Source organism: Vigna umbellata, chromosome 8 (assembly GCF_029865625.1).
Source record: "Vigna umbellata cultivar VRB3 chromosome 8, Vumbellata_1.0, whole genome shotgun sequence".
In the NCBI taxonomy this organism is placed as follows: Eukaryota; Viridiplantae; Streptophyta; class Magnoliopsida; order Fabales; family Fabaceae; genus Vigna; species Vigna umbellata.
The window spans coordinates 32,513,848-32,533,245 of NC_142172.1; the positions used below are offsets into that span (position 1 = coordinate 32,513,848).

Sequence of the window (19,398 nt, forward strand, 5' to 3'; positions counted from 1 at the left end):
GTCTGTCTCTGACCATGTTTTCTGTTATTTGAAACTTATCAATAAATAAATAACAATAATATACAAATGGATTCTTATGTATTATCATTTAAATCTAATTTATTCTTTATATATGACTAAATTATATTTTAATTGAAAATTAAGAATAGCAAAATTAAATTGTATTTTAATGAATATGTAAGATTTTATCTAAAATGAACTGAAAGTTATTTTCAGAATCTTATTTTAATTTATTTAAATTTTAAGACCAACTTCAAACCTCCAGTACTTTCAGCAAACCGTTCCATCATTTTATTTTCACATACTTCTATGGAGTATGCCTTGGGAACAAAAGACCGAAAAATAAAATTATATGTAATGAATAAACATTTTGAAAAAAATAAAAACATATACAGAGGCACATATAAATAATCATACTTCATACTGCATGCAGTGTACTACTATAATTGAATAAAGTAGGATATTTAAATCAAATGAATTTATGTCCATTAAAAAATAGAAAACCAATTTACTCTGTTTAAAAATTCATTCAGGTTTTTTTATATTAGTGAACAAAATTATTAAAATTGAGTACAGGTGTACGTGAAGAGATAAATTTTAGACACATGATTATATAGTCCAAACACTACAAATAAAAAGGTTTTTTCAACTATAAAACTAAACTGGTGCCAAAACCATATATTACCTTATTACTGTATTTGATCCAGTAAATGCTTTAATATTTTTCCAATCACAATAAAATCTGCATACAAAAGGAAAGCAATAAATTAATATAGGAAACATCAAATGGTTCGATTTTAATGGGAGCATCACTCTAATACTTATCATAACTTAGAATTGTGATGGTAAATTTTAGGTTTAAACTCTCGTATTTGTGTGTCAGTTTTCGTTTTTTTTTCGGTTTCAATCGGGTCTATAAAATGAGTCAATTAAGTTTTCTCTGTTAATTTATCAGTAACGCCGTCTAACTTTGATGACGTGGTGCACATATTATTAGCTAAGTTATAAGGATTAAATTACGTGGATATTTATATATAAAAAAACAGTTTTTGATGTGGCAGGAAATTAGGGATTTTTTTTCTTGAACTTGCATTAGGGATATGTTTGTTCAGAGTCTTCATCATTATTCACCGTCTTCGTCTTTCCTTTTGAGCCTTTTCCTTTCTCAAGGTTTTGGTTTGCACGGCGGAGATGGATGAACTGGGGGAAAGAGGGGTGTGGTTTCAAACTGGGCTATACTAGATCCGACTCTGGATCCGCACCGACGTCGCTGATATACTCCGGCCAGACTGCTACTTCGTCAACAGTGAATGTTCTCCCCACCAGAACATCTACCCTTCCGGGAAGATCTTCGCATTCATCTGCCCCACCGGCGATGAATGCTCTCTGATCATGTTATTTCTCTTCACCATTTACCATCCTTACCTAGTAGAATTTTCTCTAATGGAAAGAGCCAGGGTTCGTGCATCTTTACGCAGTAGGGCCGCAAGGGTAGTAATCAGGATGCCATGATTGTGTGGGAAGTAAGGGTATTGCTTAAAGAGAGACTGTTAATTTTAGACACTGAATCCTATTTTGGATCTGTATCTGTGCAAAATTTCATGTCTGAAGATATGATCTTTTGTGGTGTTTTTGATGGGCATGGTCCGCACGGTCATCTTGTTGCACGCAAAGTTAGGGATGATCTACCTCTTAAACTACTATCATTTTTGCATTCTTCTAAATCAAAGTGAAATGGGTCTGGTAAAACTTGCTTCAAAGGGAATGTAAAATTTGATAGTGTAGAATTTGAGAAGGATTCCTCCATAGAGGATAAAATGAACTCTATGTGGATTGCTTCTGCAGTGGGAGCACTGCTGTGACTATAGTGAAGTGGGTAGTAGAAGAGCACCATTTTACTGTTATTATTGTTTCCCATTCTTTTTCAATTTTCTTGATTTCTTATCTTACCAGGGTTCCAATCTGTTATTGACAATGGCGCAAGGGCAAGCTTCCTTTCCTCTCCATCTTTCTCTGATTTTTGATTGGGTTCTCTTGGGATTTCCTGTTAGTGTATTGCGGTCTTGAAATTGGGATTTCTGGGAAGGTTCATTGGATTTTCTATGCAGGTTTTTTATCGCATTTTTGGAAGTTGGAGTTGAATTGGGATTTTGATTTTGTGTTCCCATTTGTGAGCTTGAAACTGTTAGGTTTAATTGAATTTGTGAGTGGTGGTTGTTGTTGTTGTTGGTGCCAGTGGAGCAACGACGGGGAAGGACGCAGAGGGGGAGGGAAGAGAAGAGCTGGTGGAGCGTGTCGTGCGAGAGACGGTAGATTAAAGGCTCTCTAAATGTTAGGTGGAATTGAGATGGTAAAACACATCACTCACTAAATTTAATCACAATGATACGTACTCTTAAAAAATAATTACAGTTCAGCATTTGTTAACACCGTCTGAGAACATTTAACGGAAATGACAAAATAGACTCAAATACTAATTTAGACACTTGAAATTATAAGAACTCGCTTGAGATTTATTAACAATATGAGGACAAAAAGAGGGTTTAAACTTAAATTTTAAAAAGGAATTTGTTTAAAATATGATTTGGTGTTGTATGGTTCTTGTAAAATTAAATTAGGTTTTATAAAAAAAAATATTTTTACTTTTTACATTTGGACGAATTTCTGATGAGAGATTCCAAAATGATTTTTTTGTTTCATATAAATCTAAAAGCATATATATTATTTTTATAAATATTAAATATTTGGACATTTATACAGTGATAAATCATGTTCGACACGTCCAGTCGAGTCGGTAATTGACAGTCATGTTATTATGAACCAAGTGAAAAAGAAAATAATATAATTAGAATTGTAAAGTTTTTATTTGTGATCATTAAATTTAATACTTTTTTAGGAAACCTTGTTTTTTTTTGTAAGTTTTTTTTTTCACTAACAAAACTCAAACTATTATTTTTAGTGGTGATATTGATAATTATTTTATTTTTCCATTTTAGGAGAATAATTATATGTTCCAGAAACAAGTAAGATTTCATGAGTTTGACAAAATTGTTGTTTTTCTTATTTTTCCATGGAGAAATCTGTGTCAAATTTATTATGTTGGATAAAAGTGTAGTATTATTACAAGGACCAAAGTTATAAAATAAACAACAAAAAACAAAATGTATTTAAATTTTCCGGGAGGTTATAAGGATCAAAACATTGAAGTGCAGACAGGTGTAGATATCAAATTAATAGTTAAGCCAATTAAAATATTTTAAAACTAATATTTGGATAACCCACTCACGTTTTAAATCGAAAAGGTGTCGAAGGATATTGTCTTCCCCGCCGGCAACAGCACCGCCTTAAGCCCACATGCCATGATGCCATAGCCACTCAACCTAAACTTTCTCATTCATTCTTACAAACACCAAATTTCTCATTCCCGAATGCTAATAACATCGTCTTTAACATATTTTTCGTACAAATTTCCTTAGTTTCTGTATCTGTTGCCGTTCTTATTTCTTTGTCACGATGAACACAATTGTCCTTATTCGCAACCGGGCCATGAAATCCATTCGCAGGATTCTCATCAGTTCTCGGAACTCATCGCCTTTTCTGTCCACACCTGCAAATTCAGGTCATGCTCCTCCTATTGCTAGCAATTCCCCGAAACCCCGTTTCAATCATCACCAGCCTTTGCAAATGCATCGCATAAAGGGTATTGCGCAGAATTTTTTTGGCTTGCCCTCTCCGAATTTCGCCCCTTTAACAATGCCCTTTATTTTAATCACGTCCAACAGGGACGTATCTACCTTCAAGGTTCGAAATTGCTCAACCTCTGTGGAGAGCCGTGGCCATGACAAGAATTTTGAGAGGATTTACGTACAGGGTGGCATGAATAACGTGAAGCCCTTGGTGGTGGAAAGTTCTCATGAGGATGTTACAGATGAGAGAAATTTAGGTGATGTGAATGTGAGTGTGGGGAAGAGTAAATGGGAGGAGTCAGATGTGGAAAAACAGGCATGGAAGTTGTTGCAGGGAGCCGTTGTGACTTATTGTGGCAACCCTGTGGGGACTGTGGCGGCAAATGATCCTGGTGACAAGCTACCCTTGAATTATGATCAGGTCTTTCTTAGGGATTTTATCCCATCAGCACTTGCTTTCTTGCTTAGAGGAGAAAGTGAGATTGTCAAGAACTTTCTTCTTCACACCTTGCAGTTGCAGGTAATCTACCCTTTTGAAGTCAGACACCTAATGATTCAATCACGTGCTTCATCACTTGAATACCTTCTATGTAGGAAGAATAAGAACTGTGGACTACACAAAATGATTTTCATGATTTAGTAGTTTTTAATAAACTCTGATAATAGTAGAAAATGTTATAGAAAAAGCGAGTTGCTAGCTATGAAAAGGATTGTCAAATTAAACAAACGTTTGTTGGGTTTCTGGCAGACATAGTACTAAAACAACCTTAGTAAGGGCAGATACACACTGTATTCCATGATAACTAAGAATATTATGAAGTTTCTATTATGTTTATGAAAATAGGCCAGAAATCACATAATCAAGAATGTTTTGATTTATATATATGCATTATTTAGAATGTTTTTATTTATTTTCTTCTTATATCTTTATATAATATGAAAATTGTTAAAGTTGTCAATTCCAAGTAGAGTGTCTTTCTTTTTCAATTAGATGACGAAGAAGATGATAAAATGTCCTAAATGAATCCTCTTTTACTTTTTATTTATTTTAGATAAATGGATTAGATTCAATTTGTATTTGGTAAGAATATATTTAAATTGTTATATTTTGCTAATCTTGTTATAGATAATTTTAAATAGATAACTTATAATGATTTTCAATATATATATATATATATATATATATATATATATATATATACTTTTGTTTTATTATACGTGATGTAATGTCCGTGTTATGTTGCTAGTACTCCTTTTTGGATGAATATATTTTACAGTTCAGTGTTTTGTCTGTAATTGATTGATCCTGAAAGAAAGTGATTTTTGTGTAGCAAGATTCATTTAGTGTTTAAAAATTTTGTTGAGAAATGATTGTTAATATTATACATTTTTGTTAAAAGAGTTGGGAGAAAACAGTGGACTGCTACAGTCCAGGGCAGGGCTTGATGCCTGCAAGTTTCAAAGTTAGAACTGTAGCTCTGGACGAAGATAAACATGAAGAAGTTTTAGATCCTGATTTCGGGGAATCAGCTATTGGTCGCGTTGCACCTGTAGATTCAGGTGAGCAGTTGATTATTTAGCAGTTTCTTAAATACTTCCCATAGAGGAATATGTTGAAAATTGCTAGAGTTGTACATACGCAATGAGAACTCTGGAAAATATTATTTGAGTAGTATGGAAAAGAACTTTCATTTATTAATTCTGTTTTTGTTTTCTCGATAGGATTGTGGTGGATCATCCTCTTGCGGGCTTACGGGAAGCTCACAGGAGATTGCGGCTTGCAAGAAAGGGCTGATGTTCAAACAGGCTTAAAAATGATCCTTAACTTGTGTTTAACAGATGGTTTCGATATGTTTCCTTCTCTGCTAGTCACTGATGGTTCTTGCATGATAGACAGGAGGATGGGGATTCATGGTCACCCCCTTGAGATCCAAGTAAGTTTAACTATGCTATAAGCTTTTTCATTCTTCTGCTGTTCTGTGCCTGTTCTGTTTAAAATTGTACAATGCTCTGTATTACACATTTGAAATTGCCCAAGTCTATGCATCTATCATTATATGCTCCCGTTCCATTGAAGTATGTTATTTTAGTGCATATGCTTCAGCTCACATTAATCTGTCTGCTAAATAAAGATAAAACTCTCAATTCAGGCAACGTGGTTTCTGCAATGTACTTCTACTTTTTCACATATTATCCTTCCATTTAGCTGTGGCAGTTTTACTTTTCAGGCATTATTTTACTCAGCTCTTCGCTGCTCACGTGAGATGCTTGTTGTAACTGAGGGAACTGATAATCTTATTAGAGCTATTAACAACCGGCTCAGCGCTTTGTCATTCCACATTAGAGAATACTATTGGGTGGACATGAAAAAGATAAATGAAATATACAGGTATAAAACAGAAGAGTACTCCATGGATGCCATCAATAAATTCAACATCTATCCAGAGCAAATTCCACCGTGGTTAATGGATTGGATTCCAGAAGAAGGTGGATATCTGATTGGGAATTTGCAGCCAGCTCACATGGACTTCAGGTTTTTCACACTTGGAAATCTTTGGTCCATTGTATCGTCATTGGGCACCCCAAGACAGAACCAGGCTACTTTAAATCTGATAGAAGCAAAATGGGATGATCTTGTGGGCCATATGCCTCTTAAGATATGTTATCCTGCCTTGGATAATGAAGAGTGGCGCATAACTACTGGTTCTGACCCAAAGAATACGTGAGTTCATACCATAATTTTCCTTTTTGTTGTTTGCAGACCTGAGAATTTTGATTCTTTTTTAATATGAAGCACATTTGTTGAATTCCATTTTCATTATTTGTTAGTCTTTGTAGTCAGAACTGCGAATTCCATTTTTATTATTTGTTAGTCTTTGTAATCAGAATTGATGCTACTGTGTGCATCTTAACCTAAACACCGTGCTTAACTTTTGCAGCCCTTGGTCATATCACAATGGTGGATCTTGGCCAACCCTTCTGTGGCAGGTAAATTTTTCCTGATGGCAATGGGTGTATTTTAAGGAAAGCTAAGACTCGTTGTTGGCTATTCTCTTTGGCCTGTGTCTTACCACCTAAACCTTTGAACTCAATGGGGAATAATAATAAGCATGGCAGGAATACATACCAGGTTACCAATAGAAACTCATTCTACTATAATGCGGTAAAGTGGAAATTAAAACCATACACTGCAGAACCTGAAGTAAGAGAAAAATATCCAGAGAGATTAGTTCCTCGGTTTTTTAATTGAGAGCAAAATATTTTATAAATAAAACAAAATTATTTTCCAGTTTTGTTGCTGGGACCTTGCATGTCAACTGTCAAGTCATGAACTGTTGCTTTAATTTCTGATATATTCCCTTGCACCTCATCTCATATTCAGTTCACGCTGGCATGCATCAAAATGGGGAGGACTGAACTTGCCCAGAAAGCAGTTGCTTTGGCTGAGAAAAGACTGCCAGTTGATTCTTGGCCTGAATACTATGATACACGCACTGGAAAATTTATCGGAAAACAAGCCCGGATGTATCAAACATGGACCATAGCTGGTTTCCTTACATCCAAGATGCTTTTGAAAGATCCTGAGACGGCATCCAGGTTATTCTGGGAGGAGGATTATGAGCTTCTAGACATATGTGTTTGTGGACTTAGCAAGAATGGCAGGAAAAGGTGTTCCCGTGGTGCTGCCAGGTCTCAGATTCTTGTATGATGAAAACCTAGTGTTGTGTGAAATTCAGAGTTCAGGGGATCATTGGTATATGCTTATAGTAAAAGTTACATAGGAAGGTTAACATATTCTGCATTGGTATAATTATGGTTGAGAAGGCGTTCCTTTGTTCTAGGATGGCAATTCTTACTTTATTTTAACAATGAGGAAATAGAAGGTTAAAAGTACGTCCTCTTCTTGTATATGAACTAATATTCACATTGATTTATTATTTCACACTATACAGTCGCTCCTTTTCAGCATTTTGTAAGAGTTTCTTTATCTCCCAATACAATTGTTTTACCTTGTTCTGGTTCGTGTTTGACTTCACTTTCTCATCACTGGTCTTAAGATTGAAGGACATTACTAATCATATAGTCAAGGTTGCCGTATAGGATGTTTGCAGAGAACAGTGGCTGTAACACTACCAAGATTAATGATTCACCGTTTAGTTTAAAAGGACGCATTACAAGGTAAATTATAATTATAACCCTTGACTAGAACATTATAGATATTGTGAAAGAAATACTGAGTCCAGAAACTTATCAAGTGATAATTTCAATAGTTATTTTTTTGTTAAGAAAAAAAAATCTGTAGTAGTGCAAGATCCGAAGAACTTGAGGAACAATAGGGAACCACGAACAGAAACAGTTTTGAAAGCCACATTGAATTGAGAAGAAGAATACAAGAATATGAGAAACGTCAATTGAATGTCTTCACATAAGGTCGGAGTTGCTTATATAGCAAAACTGATCAACTAACTCCTACCAGAGTTAACCCCTTACTATTGACTTACTGCAGCCTAGTCCTAACCGACTAATGGCTATACAAGTTTCCTAACATGGCCCTTCCCTTGAAAGAATCCTTGACCTCAAGGATGGAAGATTAGGAATTTCTTTTTCAAACCGTAGTAGTATTTCCAAGTTGCATCTTCTAGAAGCTGGTGTTTCCATTTCACAAGGCCTTTAGTAACAGGCATGCCTCTTCTTCTAGCTATCATACGATACGTTCAGGCTCCTTTTCCGCAAAAATATCTTCTTGCTGGTAAAGAAGATAAGTGGCAGTAGCCAAGTTGCCCCCATGTTTCTTGAGTTGAGAGACAAGCCTGTATGTAGGCTACACTACCAATGCAGTAAGAGGCTAAAATATTTAGGACTCAGTTTAGAATTGTGCCTGAATGCCATTGATACCTGTCTATAAGGATGTAGCTTCACATAGACAAAATCTCTAATCTTAAATTGCTATCACTTCTATGTTTATCAGCAACCTGTTTCATCCTTTCTTTGGCTCTTCTCAAGTGGAACTTGATTAATTTCATAATTTCTTCTCTTGATTAAACTTTTGTTCACCAATTCTACTTTTGATTCTCTGGGGAGGTAAGGGAGATTGATTGGGTTTGGCTGTCCATACATTATTTCGAAAGGAGTAGCTTTAGTAGCAGTGTGGTAGGAAGTGTTGTACCAGCATTCAGCCAATGGCGGCCACTTTGACCCCTTGTGAGAACCATCATTACACAGACATCTCAGATAAGTTTCCAAGCATCTATTAAATGATAACTTCAGTTTGACCATCTGTCTGCCGATGGTAACTTGATGACAGCTGAACCTAAATCCCGTGCAAAGTCATGAAATTTTAACACAACTAACTGATAAAAATGGGATCTCTGTCACTGGGGCTGGTGCTTGGGAATCCATGCAATTTAAACACATTATCCATATAAGATTGGCCACATCACTGTCTGTATAAAGATGGGACAAATCCATAAAATATGCAGCTTTGCTCAATCTGTCAACCACTACAAATATCACGTTCTTACTGAATGAACTTGGCAAGCCCTCAATGAAATCTATAGTGACATGCTTCCAAATTTGTTCAGGAACTGGAAGAGGTTGATGTAAACCAGGAGCCGCTGAAGAGTCATATTTTTCATTGTTGGCAAATTGTACATCGTTGGATGAACTTCTTGACATCATTGATTACCCCTTTCCAATATACCACATCTTAAACCGGTTTCATAGTAGCATTGATCCCTGAATGTCCTTCCCCAGCAAAAGTGTGCAACCACTTTAAATATCATTCCCTAATGCTAGATCATTGCCAATAACTAACTTGCCCTTCCTTTTCAATTCTCCATGCTGCCATCTATAATGATTTTGAGAAACTGATCCCTCTTGAATTTCTTTGATTAGCTTCTGTAGGTTAGCATCATTCACCCATGACAAATGAATTTTATTTATCCAATCAGCTTGTAACTGATGCATAGGAAGACTATTGTATTCAATCATAACTCTTCTTGAAAGAGCATCAACAACTACATTTTCTAGCCCCTTTTATAATCTATTGAAAAGTCAAACTCCATAAGTTTAACTAGCCATTTTCGCTGAAAATCTATTGACAACCTCTGCTCCAGTATACACTTAAGGTTGTAATGATCTGTTCTGACATTAAAGTGCCTGTTCAAAAGGTAGTGTCTCCATCTCTGAGTCGCAAAGACAACAGCTAATAACTCTTCCTCATGTGTGGCCAAAGATTGTTGCTGCAGATTAGAGGACTCTATTGATATAAGCATAAGGTGTTGATCTTGCATAATAACTGCTCCTATTCCACCACCCGGGGCATCCACTTCCACCACAAAAACTTTAGAAAAATTAGAAAGAGCTAAAACTGGAGTACAATTGAGCAATTCTTTCAGTTTCTGAAATGCCAGTTTAGCATCTAGGGTCCCACTAAATCCATTTTTTTTAACATATTAGTTAAGGGTTTTACTACTATTCAATACCCTTTCACAAACCTTCTATAATATCCCACGACACCAAGAAACCCTCTCAATTGTTTGATAGTCTGTGTAAGAGGGCAGTTGAGCATAGCTTCAGTTTTATTTGGATCTGTAGATACGCCTGAACCATAAATGAAATGCCAAGGTGTTCTACTTTACAAACAACAAAATAGCATTTACTCCTCTTAGCGAACAATTAATTGTTCCTAAGAGTGAGTTTCAACAGACCAAAGTGTTCTTCCAAGGTCTTCCTATATACCAAAATATGATAAAAAGAACAATAAGTGTCGTCTCAAGAATTACTGAAATACTGTATTCATTAACCACTGAAAGGTTGCTGGAGCATAAGTGAGACCAAATGGCATCACTACATGCTCATAGTATTCCCTATGAGTCCTAAAAGCTATCTTGTACACATCCAAGGGATCCATCTTCACTTGGTTATAGCCAGACTGAAGGTCAATCTTGGATAAGATTGAAGATCCAGGAAGCTCATCTAATAAATCATCTACTAAGGGAAACTCATTCTTCAAAGTGTTCTTATTAAGTTCCTTGTAATCGATGATCCTTCTTTTTTACCCACCAAAATCACTTAACTAGTAAAATGACTAGTACTATTTTGAATGAATAGAGTTGTAGAACTGAAATGTGCTCCCCTGCCGCTAAGGCTTTATTGAACTGTTGAGCCTTGGTAGACTTGCCACTATTATTTGATTATGGATTCCATGGTAACTTGTCAAAATTTCGAATTATGTCATCCAATGTAATTAGCCACTCTATCCTTAACAACAAATCACAACAGCCAAGTGGGGTTACAAACATGTCTGAGGTTCCTCGATTTGTCACCCCAATTTCTGAGCCATGTCAACATCCAGAAAATTGTGTGTGGATCCACTATCAATCAAGATGTTTAGAGGATTCTTTTGCTTGTATCATGTGATTCACATGATTCTGAAATTTACCACACCAGTCAACGCATTCATTGATATTTGAGGAGAGTTCTTATCAGAGTCATTAAATGAACTACCAACAGGGTCTACAGATTCACGTAAGTCCTCCTTTCCCTGAGCCTCCAAAACATGCACCTAAATCTTTTTGTGTTAAACTATGCTCTTGCGAATATAGCACATCACATAAATAACATAGTTTTTTTGCTCTTCTTTCACTTGTATAAATAGGGGTTAAAATCCTGTTATTTCTGACCTTAGGACTAGTTTCCATATTAGACCGATAACCAAAGTTAGGAGCAGTCTTAGTAGGATTAATCGAGGCGACAAGTTTAGATCTAAGATTCGTTTCTGAGGCGTAGGTAGCACAACAGATTGAATAGAAGGGAATTGGCTGCTTCATACATTCTTGCCAAGGTAAAGGCTCGTCTCACTGCTGTAGGCTGAAATATACTAACCAACTTGTGGATTTCTTTCTTTAAACCCCCTAAAATGCAACTCAACATATAGTCCTCACTAAGATTCCGTCTCATCGAGATTGAATCAAGGTCCTCTTGTACTCAGACACAAATTTCTTCTGCCACAAACAACCTCATCAACTCAGCTATAGGTTCATCACAAATTTGTCCAAACTGCTCAATGAGTAATCTTGTATATTAGGTTCAAGAAATCATTGGAGAATAATGTGCTGACCTGACCATAGCCGTATGCCATTACAAAGCGTGTCCCCCATATGACAATTGCAAGTTTGACTCGAACATTGTCAGGCGTATTATCATTTAAGAAGTAGTTTTCGCATTGAAATATCCTTGATGGATAGCTTATCCAGAAAAACGAGGGAAATTGATTCTTGCCAATCTTGTTCCACAACAATATGAAGAAGAACGATGGTTCTCACCTCTAGAATTCACTCCAGTAGAATTGCCAAAAACATCATCAAAATTTTGCTTGACCAATTCTTGAATTTGATCTTTAAAAGAATCACCCACGGTTTTTTTCATTGAACCCACAAGTTCCAGTAAACGCGTTTCTAATCTTGTACACACGTGTTCTTCCAAATCTCTAATTGCCGCTGCATTATGGGTACCCTCTGTCATAGCTGATACTGTGAATGGACTGTTAAGGCTTATACTAACTGTTAAGAAATTATTTTCTAGTTTTCTAGTTCTAGGAATGCAAGGTCCAAAGAACTTGAGGAACAATAGGGAACCACGTAAAGAAACAGTTTCAAAAGCTATATTGAATTGAGAAGAAGAATACAAGAATATGAGAAAAGTCAATTACATGTCTTCACATAAGGTAAGAGTTGCCTTATATAGCAAAACTGACCAACTAACTCCTCGGAGTTAATCCTTCACTATTGACTTATTGAAGCCTAGTCCTAACTGACTAATGGCTATACAAATCTCCTAACATATTTATATTTATGTTCCGGACTTCAGGCCATGTTCATAAAAGGCCAATTATGCTAGTTGCCAGAACAGTTCTCAATTATATGAGCTTATTCAGAACATGTGTTTGTGAAATTTCAACATCTGTATCCATCCCCAAACCTGTATCATGGCATCATCCTGACACACAAATAAGAGAGTTGGTTGCATGGGCATTTTTGGAAGATGGTGTTTACTGAGAAGTTACTGTCCTCTTTTGGTTTTCAATTCAACCTTGGTGGTAAAAAGCTATCTTCACAGCATCCAATTGAATGAACTGTTTCCCCCTAAGGATTTGACCATTTAGCCAATGATATTTTAATATTCTTCTTGATAAGAGCTCAATCAAAGAGGCATGTGTTTTGTTTGAAGAAATGCCCCATAGAAATGTGATCACCTAAATGCCATCATCAATGGAAACAATTTGTGCAACCGCTATAAGCATGGATGGAGTGTCTTTCTTCAAATGCTTAGAGATGGGGCATAGCCCATTGAATTCACCATATCTGCTATTTTGAATGCAGGGTTTGAAAGCTCTTTGTGTGGCCAATTAGCTCATGCTTTGGCCATCAAGATTGGTGTCCTAGGATGATCCATATATGTTGACAATGCACTCATAGACATGTATGCCACTTGCTGCAATGCCATGGACTACACAAAAATGGTTTTTGAGGATATCACAACCAAACTTATGACTGTCGGACTACTTTGACCACTGGATACACTCAGAGCAGACATATGCCATGGTCTTAGAATTTTCTGTCAAATGTTTCTGGTATGTTTTTTCTTAATCCCTCTTGTCTTGCTTCAAAGCCATATCTATTTTTACTTAATTGTTTTATTTATTAGTGTTCTAAATAGCACAGCACAATTTCTTGTTGACAAACAGGAGGAAGGACCACCAAGTCCCTTTAGCTTCTCAATCCCGCACTTCTGTCTTTATTTGTTTCGGTTTTTAGGGTAAGTATGGAGTTGAGTCCAACCTTCCTATTATGCATTCCATGCTACACATAGTGTCATTATGTTTTCAGAGTCAAAACAATTATTATCTGAAATGACTCGGAAAGACATCATCGTCACATTGAATACTTTGATAGCTGGATTTAGAAAGTTTTAATCAAGATTGCTTCTCCTATAGATGCATTTACTAACTTAGCAGTTCTATCTTGTGGCCAACAGCTTCACAGTGTAATAGTTCATACAGGCCTTGATAACAACTTGGAAATATCCAATGCCCTAATTTATATGTATGCCAAGTGTGGAAATACAGCTTATTCACAAGAAATATTTAACAAATGTTATTCACAAATCTGGTCTTTTGGACTTCAATGGTGAATGACCTCTGGGATCATGGATATGGTAGAAAAGCTGCTGAACTTTTCAATGAAATTGTAGGATCAGGTACTAAACTAGATAGGATATTGTTTATCACAATTGCTTGTGGCCAGGACTAGTGGGTGAAGGACTGAGACATTTTATCTTATAGCTCTGAAAAAGTGAAGCAAACTTGTTAACTAATTGAGAATATACAATTTCAGTCAGATGGGTCTATATGAGAGGCTTATAAATTGCATGATCAACCCAGTGTGGCCAAATTAGCATGTTATAAGGGATTCGGATATGAAGCCAATAGGAACTTATGCCTTGATATCAAATATTTATGCTGCTGAAGCCAATTAGACTGATTTTTCTAGTTTGAAAAATTAAAGTGAAGTATTAGAAATAAAAGTGACTTGAGAAGGAGTTGGATTGATCTGAGAAGAGGTCTGCAGTTTTGTTGTTGGATTGTTCCAAAACTTTTTATAAAAGTGGTAAAAACACTGAAACTTTATATGATTAAAAAAACATTTTAACCCTAACAAGTAAACCTATTTAAACAACTATAAATAATAATCTGTTTTGCTGTTATTGTTATATTAAATTTTGTTACAAAGCATTACAATCATATAATTTATTTATCTTTGTTGATCAGGCCTGTGTACATTTTAATAGTTGGTTTTACAATAATTTTCTTTTCTATTCATTATTTTTTGTTAAGAAAGATAAAAATATAATAGTACATAAACACATCTTGAAACAGGACCAGTGAAGCAGATATTATAAGTCATTTAATATTTTATTGAAAATATAAAAGTTAATTTTTTAGTTAAAAAAACGTTCAAACTGCTGTCAGAAGAAAGATAGAGAGTATTAAATATGTTTTTGGTAAAATGTTGGAACTCAAAATTAATCAAATAATTCTATATCTTGTTTAAATTTTAAATAAATAATGTATTAGGTTATATTATATACAAACAAAATTATATATATAAATGATTACTAATTTTAAAATAAGTGTTTTTTATTTATTTCAAAAGCCTAAAACTTACAAAAGAAATTACATAGAAAAAAAAACTCAAAAAAATAACAACGTAGTTTATAATAAAGTTGTTTTAATGTATATTTTTTTTTCATTTTATTTGTTTTAATTATTAAAAAATAAGTTGTTTAGTCAAATGTTATCCTACAATATGCTCTTATTAACAAAACTACAACTTTTAACAAGTTTATTTTAACAAAATCTTAGTAATTTGGTTGAACGATCTTGCACATTATATTATATATTTTTTCCTAAATTTATTTTTACAAAAAATATTTCTATATACTTATAAATATTTCCACATAATCAAACATTTACAAATACAAGGATCATCTCATTGTAAAATGAATACAAATAAGAATGTGTGTGATGAGACTACAAAAAGTCATTTAAGCCTTAAGTATCAATTCCAATTTTTACTAACTCCAAAGCAAGCCATAAATAATCCATACTGAACTTGCATTACCATTGTGCTAAATTGTTTCTTCCCAATGTCTGCTTAATATTTATGTTTCCCAAATTATGAGATTATTTTTATGGCCTCAATTTATTATTCTTTTCTTTTAATGTTAATTTTTTTTTTCTTTCTTTAATTGACAATTGAAAGAGATTGATTTTCTCTACCTAAATTATCAAGATTTCATCAAACAATTTATAGGAAACCCTTTATTTCTTTTACATATTTTGTACCTTTTTATACTTATTATAAAATTTTCTTAGCTGAGTTGTAAAAAAAAAAGATTCCAATAAATAAATATATGTTGCAGAAGAATAATTAAGACTGCATACGCATTAGAATGTGAAGAGTTCCCAAGAAGAGACTAGTATCTTCGCATTCCCGCCAACTGCATATATAAAACACATTCTCTCTTATTCCGTTCCGTTTAAATTTCCGCAACTGGTACAAACCCTAAACCAAGAATACAATGGTGCCGAAGCCTAAAACCGAAAGTGCATCGGGTTCCGCCGCCTTCTTCAAACCAGGTACTGTGGTGGAAGTCAGCTCTGAGGATGAAGGCTTCCGTGGCTCCTGGTTTTCCGGCACCATCATCCGCCATCTTGCTTCTGACAGGTTCCTAGTAGAGTACCACAACCTGATGGCAGACGATAAAAGCTCAAAGCATTTGAGGGAAATTTTGCATATGCGTCAACTGCGGCCCATCCTCCCACCAGAGACAGACCAAATATTCAAATTTGGGGATGAGGTTGACGCATTCTATAACGACGGTTGGTGGGAGGGATTTATAACTGAGGAATTAGAGAATGACAGATTTGCAGTGTATTTCAGGGCGTCCAAGGAGCAATTAGTGTTTTCCAAAGAACAACTCAGAATCCATCGAGAATGGTTCGATCACAAATGGGTCCCGCCACTCCAACAGGTATATTCATCTCTTAATTTTATTTATATATTCCGGGTCATAACCTGAAAATTTTAAACTAGAGGAGTAGGCCTAATTTGGTTATAGTTTAATGTTATGACGACAGTGTTGTTAATTACAGAAAAACGATGAATCTAATGAAGCTGCAAAGCCAGATGAATCTAATGAAGCTGCAAAGCCAGATGAATTTGTCCAAGGGGCTATAGTCGAGGTTAGCAGTGATGAAGAGGGGTTCAGTGGAGCTTGGTTTGAAGCCACTATTGTTGAAGCAAAGGGAAATGACAAGTTCGTTGTTGAGTACCAGACTCTGTTAGCTGATGATGATTCTAATCTTTTGAGAGAGGAGATTGATATCTTTCACATAAGGCCTCCTCCGCCCAATACTAATGTTGACGGTCAATTCAATCTTCTTGACGAAGTGGATGCCCTGTACAATGACGGTTGGTGGGTGGGTGTGATTTCAAAAGTTCTTGCCGACTCCAAGTATGTGATTTATTTCAGGTCTTCTAACGAGGAACTAGAGTTTCATCACTCCCATTTGAGGCTGCATCAGGACTGGATTCATGGAAAATGGGCTATGCCTTCTAAGGTATGCACAGTATTTACTGAAACTCTCTGATCATGCATGCATGTTATTACTTTTTTAAGAATTTCACATGACAACTTATAGTAAAAAGTAGTTTGAGATTCATTTCAGTCTCTATCTTGATTGAAAATGTATATTCTCATGTTAGATTCACATGTGAAAATTCAGCATATGAAGGTTCATTGTCATTTAATTTGATGGTTTTATCTGGAAAATTTGCATTTAATCATGTTAAGATAATTACCAACATAAATAATTGAGTGACTAGGTTTAGTAGGTCGGAATCAAGATATTAAATAGTGCCACCGTGGAGGTGTAGTGAGACAAAATTTGGGATTTCAATTTCTAAACTTGAAATCTATAACTGCAATAGTCAAAATGATAGAGACTTGAAATTAGAAGATGATGATGGATGATTCCCATTTGAAAACTTGTACTTGAATTTTGTAGTTATATTTACTTGAAAGTTTTTCTTTGGTCTTCTGGCACTAGGGTAGCGTAGTTTTTTTATTTTTTATGTGTTTAATGCACCTATGCCTTTCTATATTCAATTCAAATGTCACACACTTTGATTAGCCTTGATCACTTTTGAGAATTCTTATGTATATAGTATGCTGGAATAAGCTAATAAAAATTTTCAGAATTCCTGCTATATGCTATCCTGCTATACTGTTTTGGGGTCAGCTGCTATATTGTTCTTTAAAGGAACAATATCCAAACCTGTTCCAAATGATTTACTTCACTACTTCTTAGCCCAAACTTTTGAAGAATAGACCTAAATTTTTCAAACCAAGCACATGGTGATTGCTTGAGGCCATATAAAGTGTGATGCAATTTGCATACTATATCACCTAAATTTTTCAAACCAAGCGCTTGAGGCGTGATGCAATTTGCATGCTATATCAAACTCCTCTCGAACAACAAACTCAAGATTGCTCCATATAAACTTCTTTTTTAAGATCACCATGGAGGAAGACGGTTTTTTATATCCAATTGATGAAGTGACCAATGACAAATTGTTGCCACTGAAAATAAAAGATGAATAGTAGTCATCTTGGCCAAGTAATTGATATACTGTTGAATTTCAAGTTATTGAATCATATAATACTAATTCATGCAAAAAATAATCTTTAGATGATTACTAGCTTTCAACGCCTTTGGTTAAAAAATTTCAGGCGATGAAGTTGTGAACGCTGAAGATAACAAGAGGTAGAAGAAAAAACCCGGATTCGGTTCAGTCACTCGTCAGAACTTACCAGTTTGTTCGGATCCATACTCGAACTCATCTCACCGGATATGCTAATGACCACTTTAGATTCTGATTGTGTAGCTTTGCTTTAGACATTGACCTTTGACATTTTCTGGTAAGTATAGCCAGTACATAATTCTCTCGAAATTGCAATTTTTGCTTGTGTGCAGTCCTTTTGTCATTTGATTTGCTACGTGCAACACCAATATTTTTCCTAATGACAAATATCATGGATTGCATTGAATAACAGATAAGCCATAACGAGAAAAATGTTTTACTAAAAAAATGCTATTAGTATTCTTACAATTATTAGTATTATGTGTCGTGTATTGTGAGTATTTAATTCGAATCAACGATGTGAAGAGCAGCGCGCCATAGCTTTTCACTCCTGTAAAATAGTCAAGTCCCATGTGTTTGTTGCGTTAGCACTGACTTTTCTTTTGGCGCATTAATGTTGGTTTATTTTGGCAATTAAAACTTGATAAGTGGTGGTTGGTAGGGCCTAATGCTTCTTTTAATGACGTTGATGTTAAACTTCTTCCTAAATATTAAAAATTGATCACTTAATTATACCCAAAATAAAGATAAGCAAAACAGTAAGGAAAGTACATTACTTGATCAGCTCAGATTCTCTGCTGCTGAAACATTATCTACATGAGTCCCAATCATTAAAAATAAAGTTTACAGTTTAAATTATAAATAAATAGTAAGTTAAAAATTGTTCACCCTTAGATTTAAGACTCATGATCCTGCAGTTTCTTTTCAACTGCAGATGATCCTTAATCTTTAATTTCTTGGCATACTGTTATCTTGTTAGTGGTTTCTTTTTCTAGTTTTTCATTTTTGAGAAAAATAAGGGTGAATGGCGGACATATTAAGCTTCTCTTTTCAATGTATTTATTTTCTCATGTCATGCTTCGCTCTCCAGAGAGTGTGAATACAATGACGCCATAAATGTTTTTATACTCAAAATTATAAATTATCAGAGGTTTTTTTATCTCTTTCTTTGATACATGGTCATATAATTAAATATTATTTAATTTTGAAAAGAAACTATTTAAAAAGTCAATAAAGATAGTTTTTAATAATTTTTTAACGAAAATAGGTATAGAAAGGACCACTTACCATCCAACTAGATTGACAATAATTTTTAATTAATTAATAGGATAATGGTGTATCAAAATAAAATTCTGATAATAATTAAAACAAAGAATGATATCCAAGCTTCATTTGCTCATCACACCCAATTTAAACCTGAATCGCGCAAATCACTCGTTAAT

General features: G+C 34.8%; 2 protein-coding genes across 2 annotated transcripts; both read left to right on the forward strand.

The window, feature by feature from the left end:
- The first annotated feature begins 3,286 nt into the window (after positions 1–3,286).
- LOC148194494 (alkaline/neutral invertase A, mitochondrial-like) lies at positions 3,287–7,708 on the forward strand. The gene is made up of 6 exons (XM_088097558.1): positions 3,287–4,206; positions 5,087–5,246; positions 5,409–5,620; positions 5,915–6,408; positions 6,626–6,674; positions 7,069–7,708. The coding sequence occupies exons 1-6, from the start codon at positions 3,514–3,516 to the stop codon at positions 7,393–7,395; spliced, it is 1,935 nt and encodes a 644-aa protein (XP_087953684.1). The 5' UTR covers positions 3,287–3,513; the 3' UTR covers positions 7,396–7,708.
- Positions 7,709–9,690: 1,982 nt separating this feature from the next.
- Positions 9,691–18,287, forward strand: LOC148194495 (protein AGENET DOMAIN (AGD)-CONTAINING P1-like). The gene is made up of 4 exons (XM_088097559.1): positions 9,691–13,320; positions 13,435–16,283; positions 16,405–16,872; positions 18,045–18,287. The coding sequence occupies exons 2-4, from the start codon at positions 15,831–15,833 to the stop codon at positions 18,057–18,059; spliced, it is 936 nt and encodes a 311-aa protein (XP_087953685.1). The 5' UTR covers positions 9,691–13,320; positions 13,435–15,830; the 3' UTR covers positions 18,060–18,287.
- Positions 18,288–19,398: the final 1,111 nt, after the last annotated feature.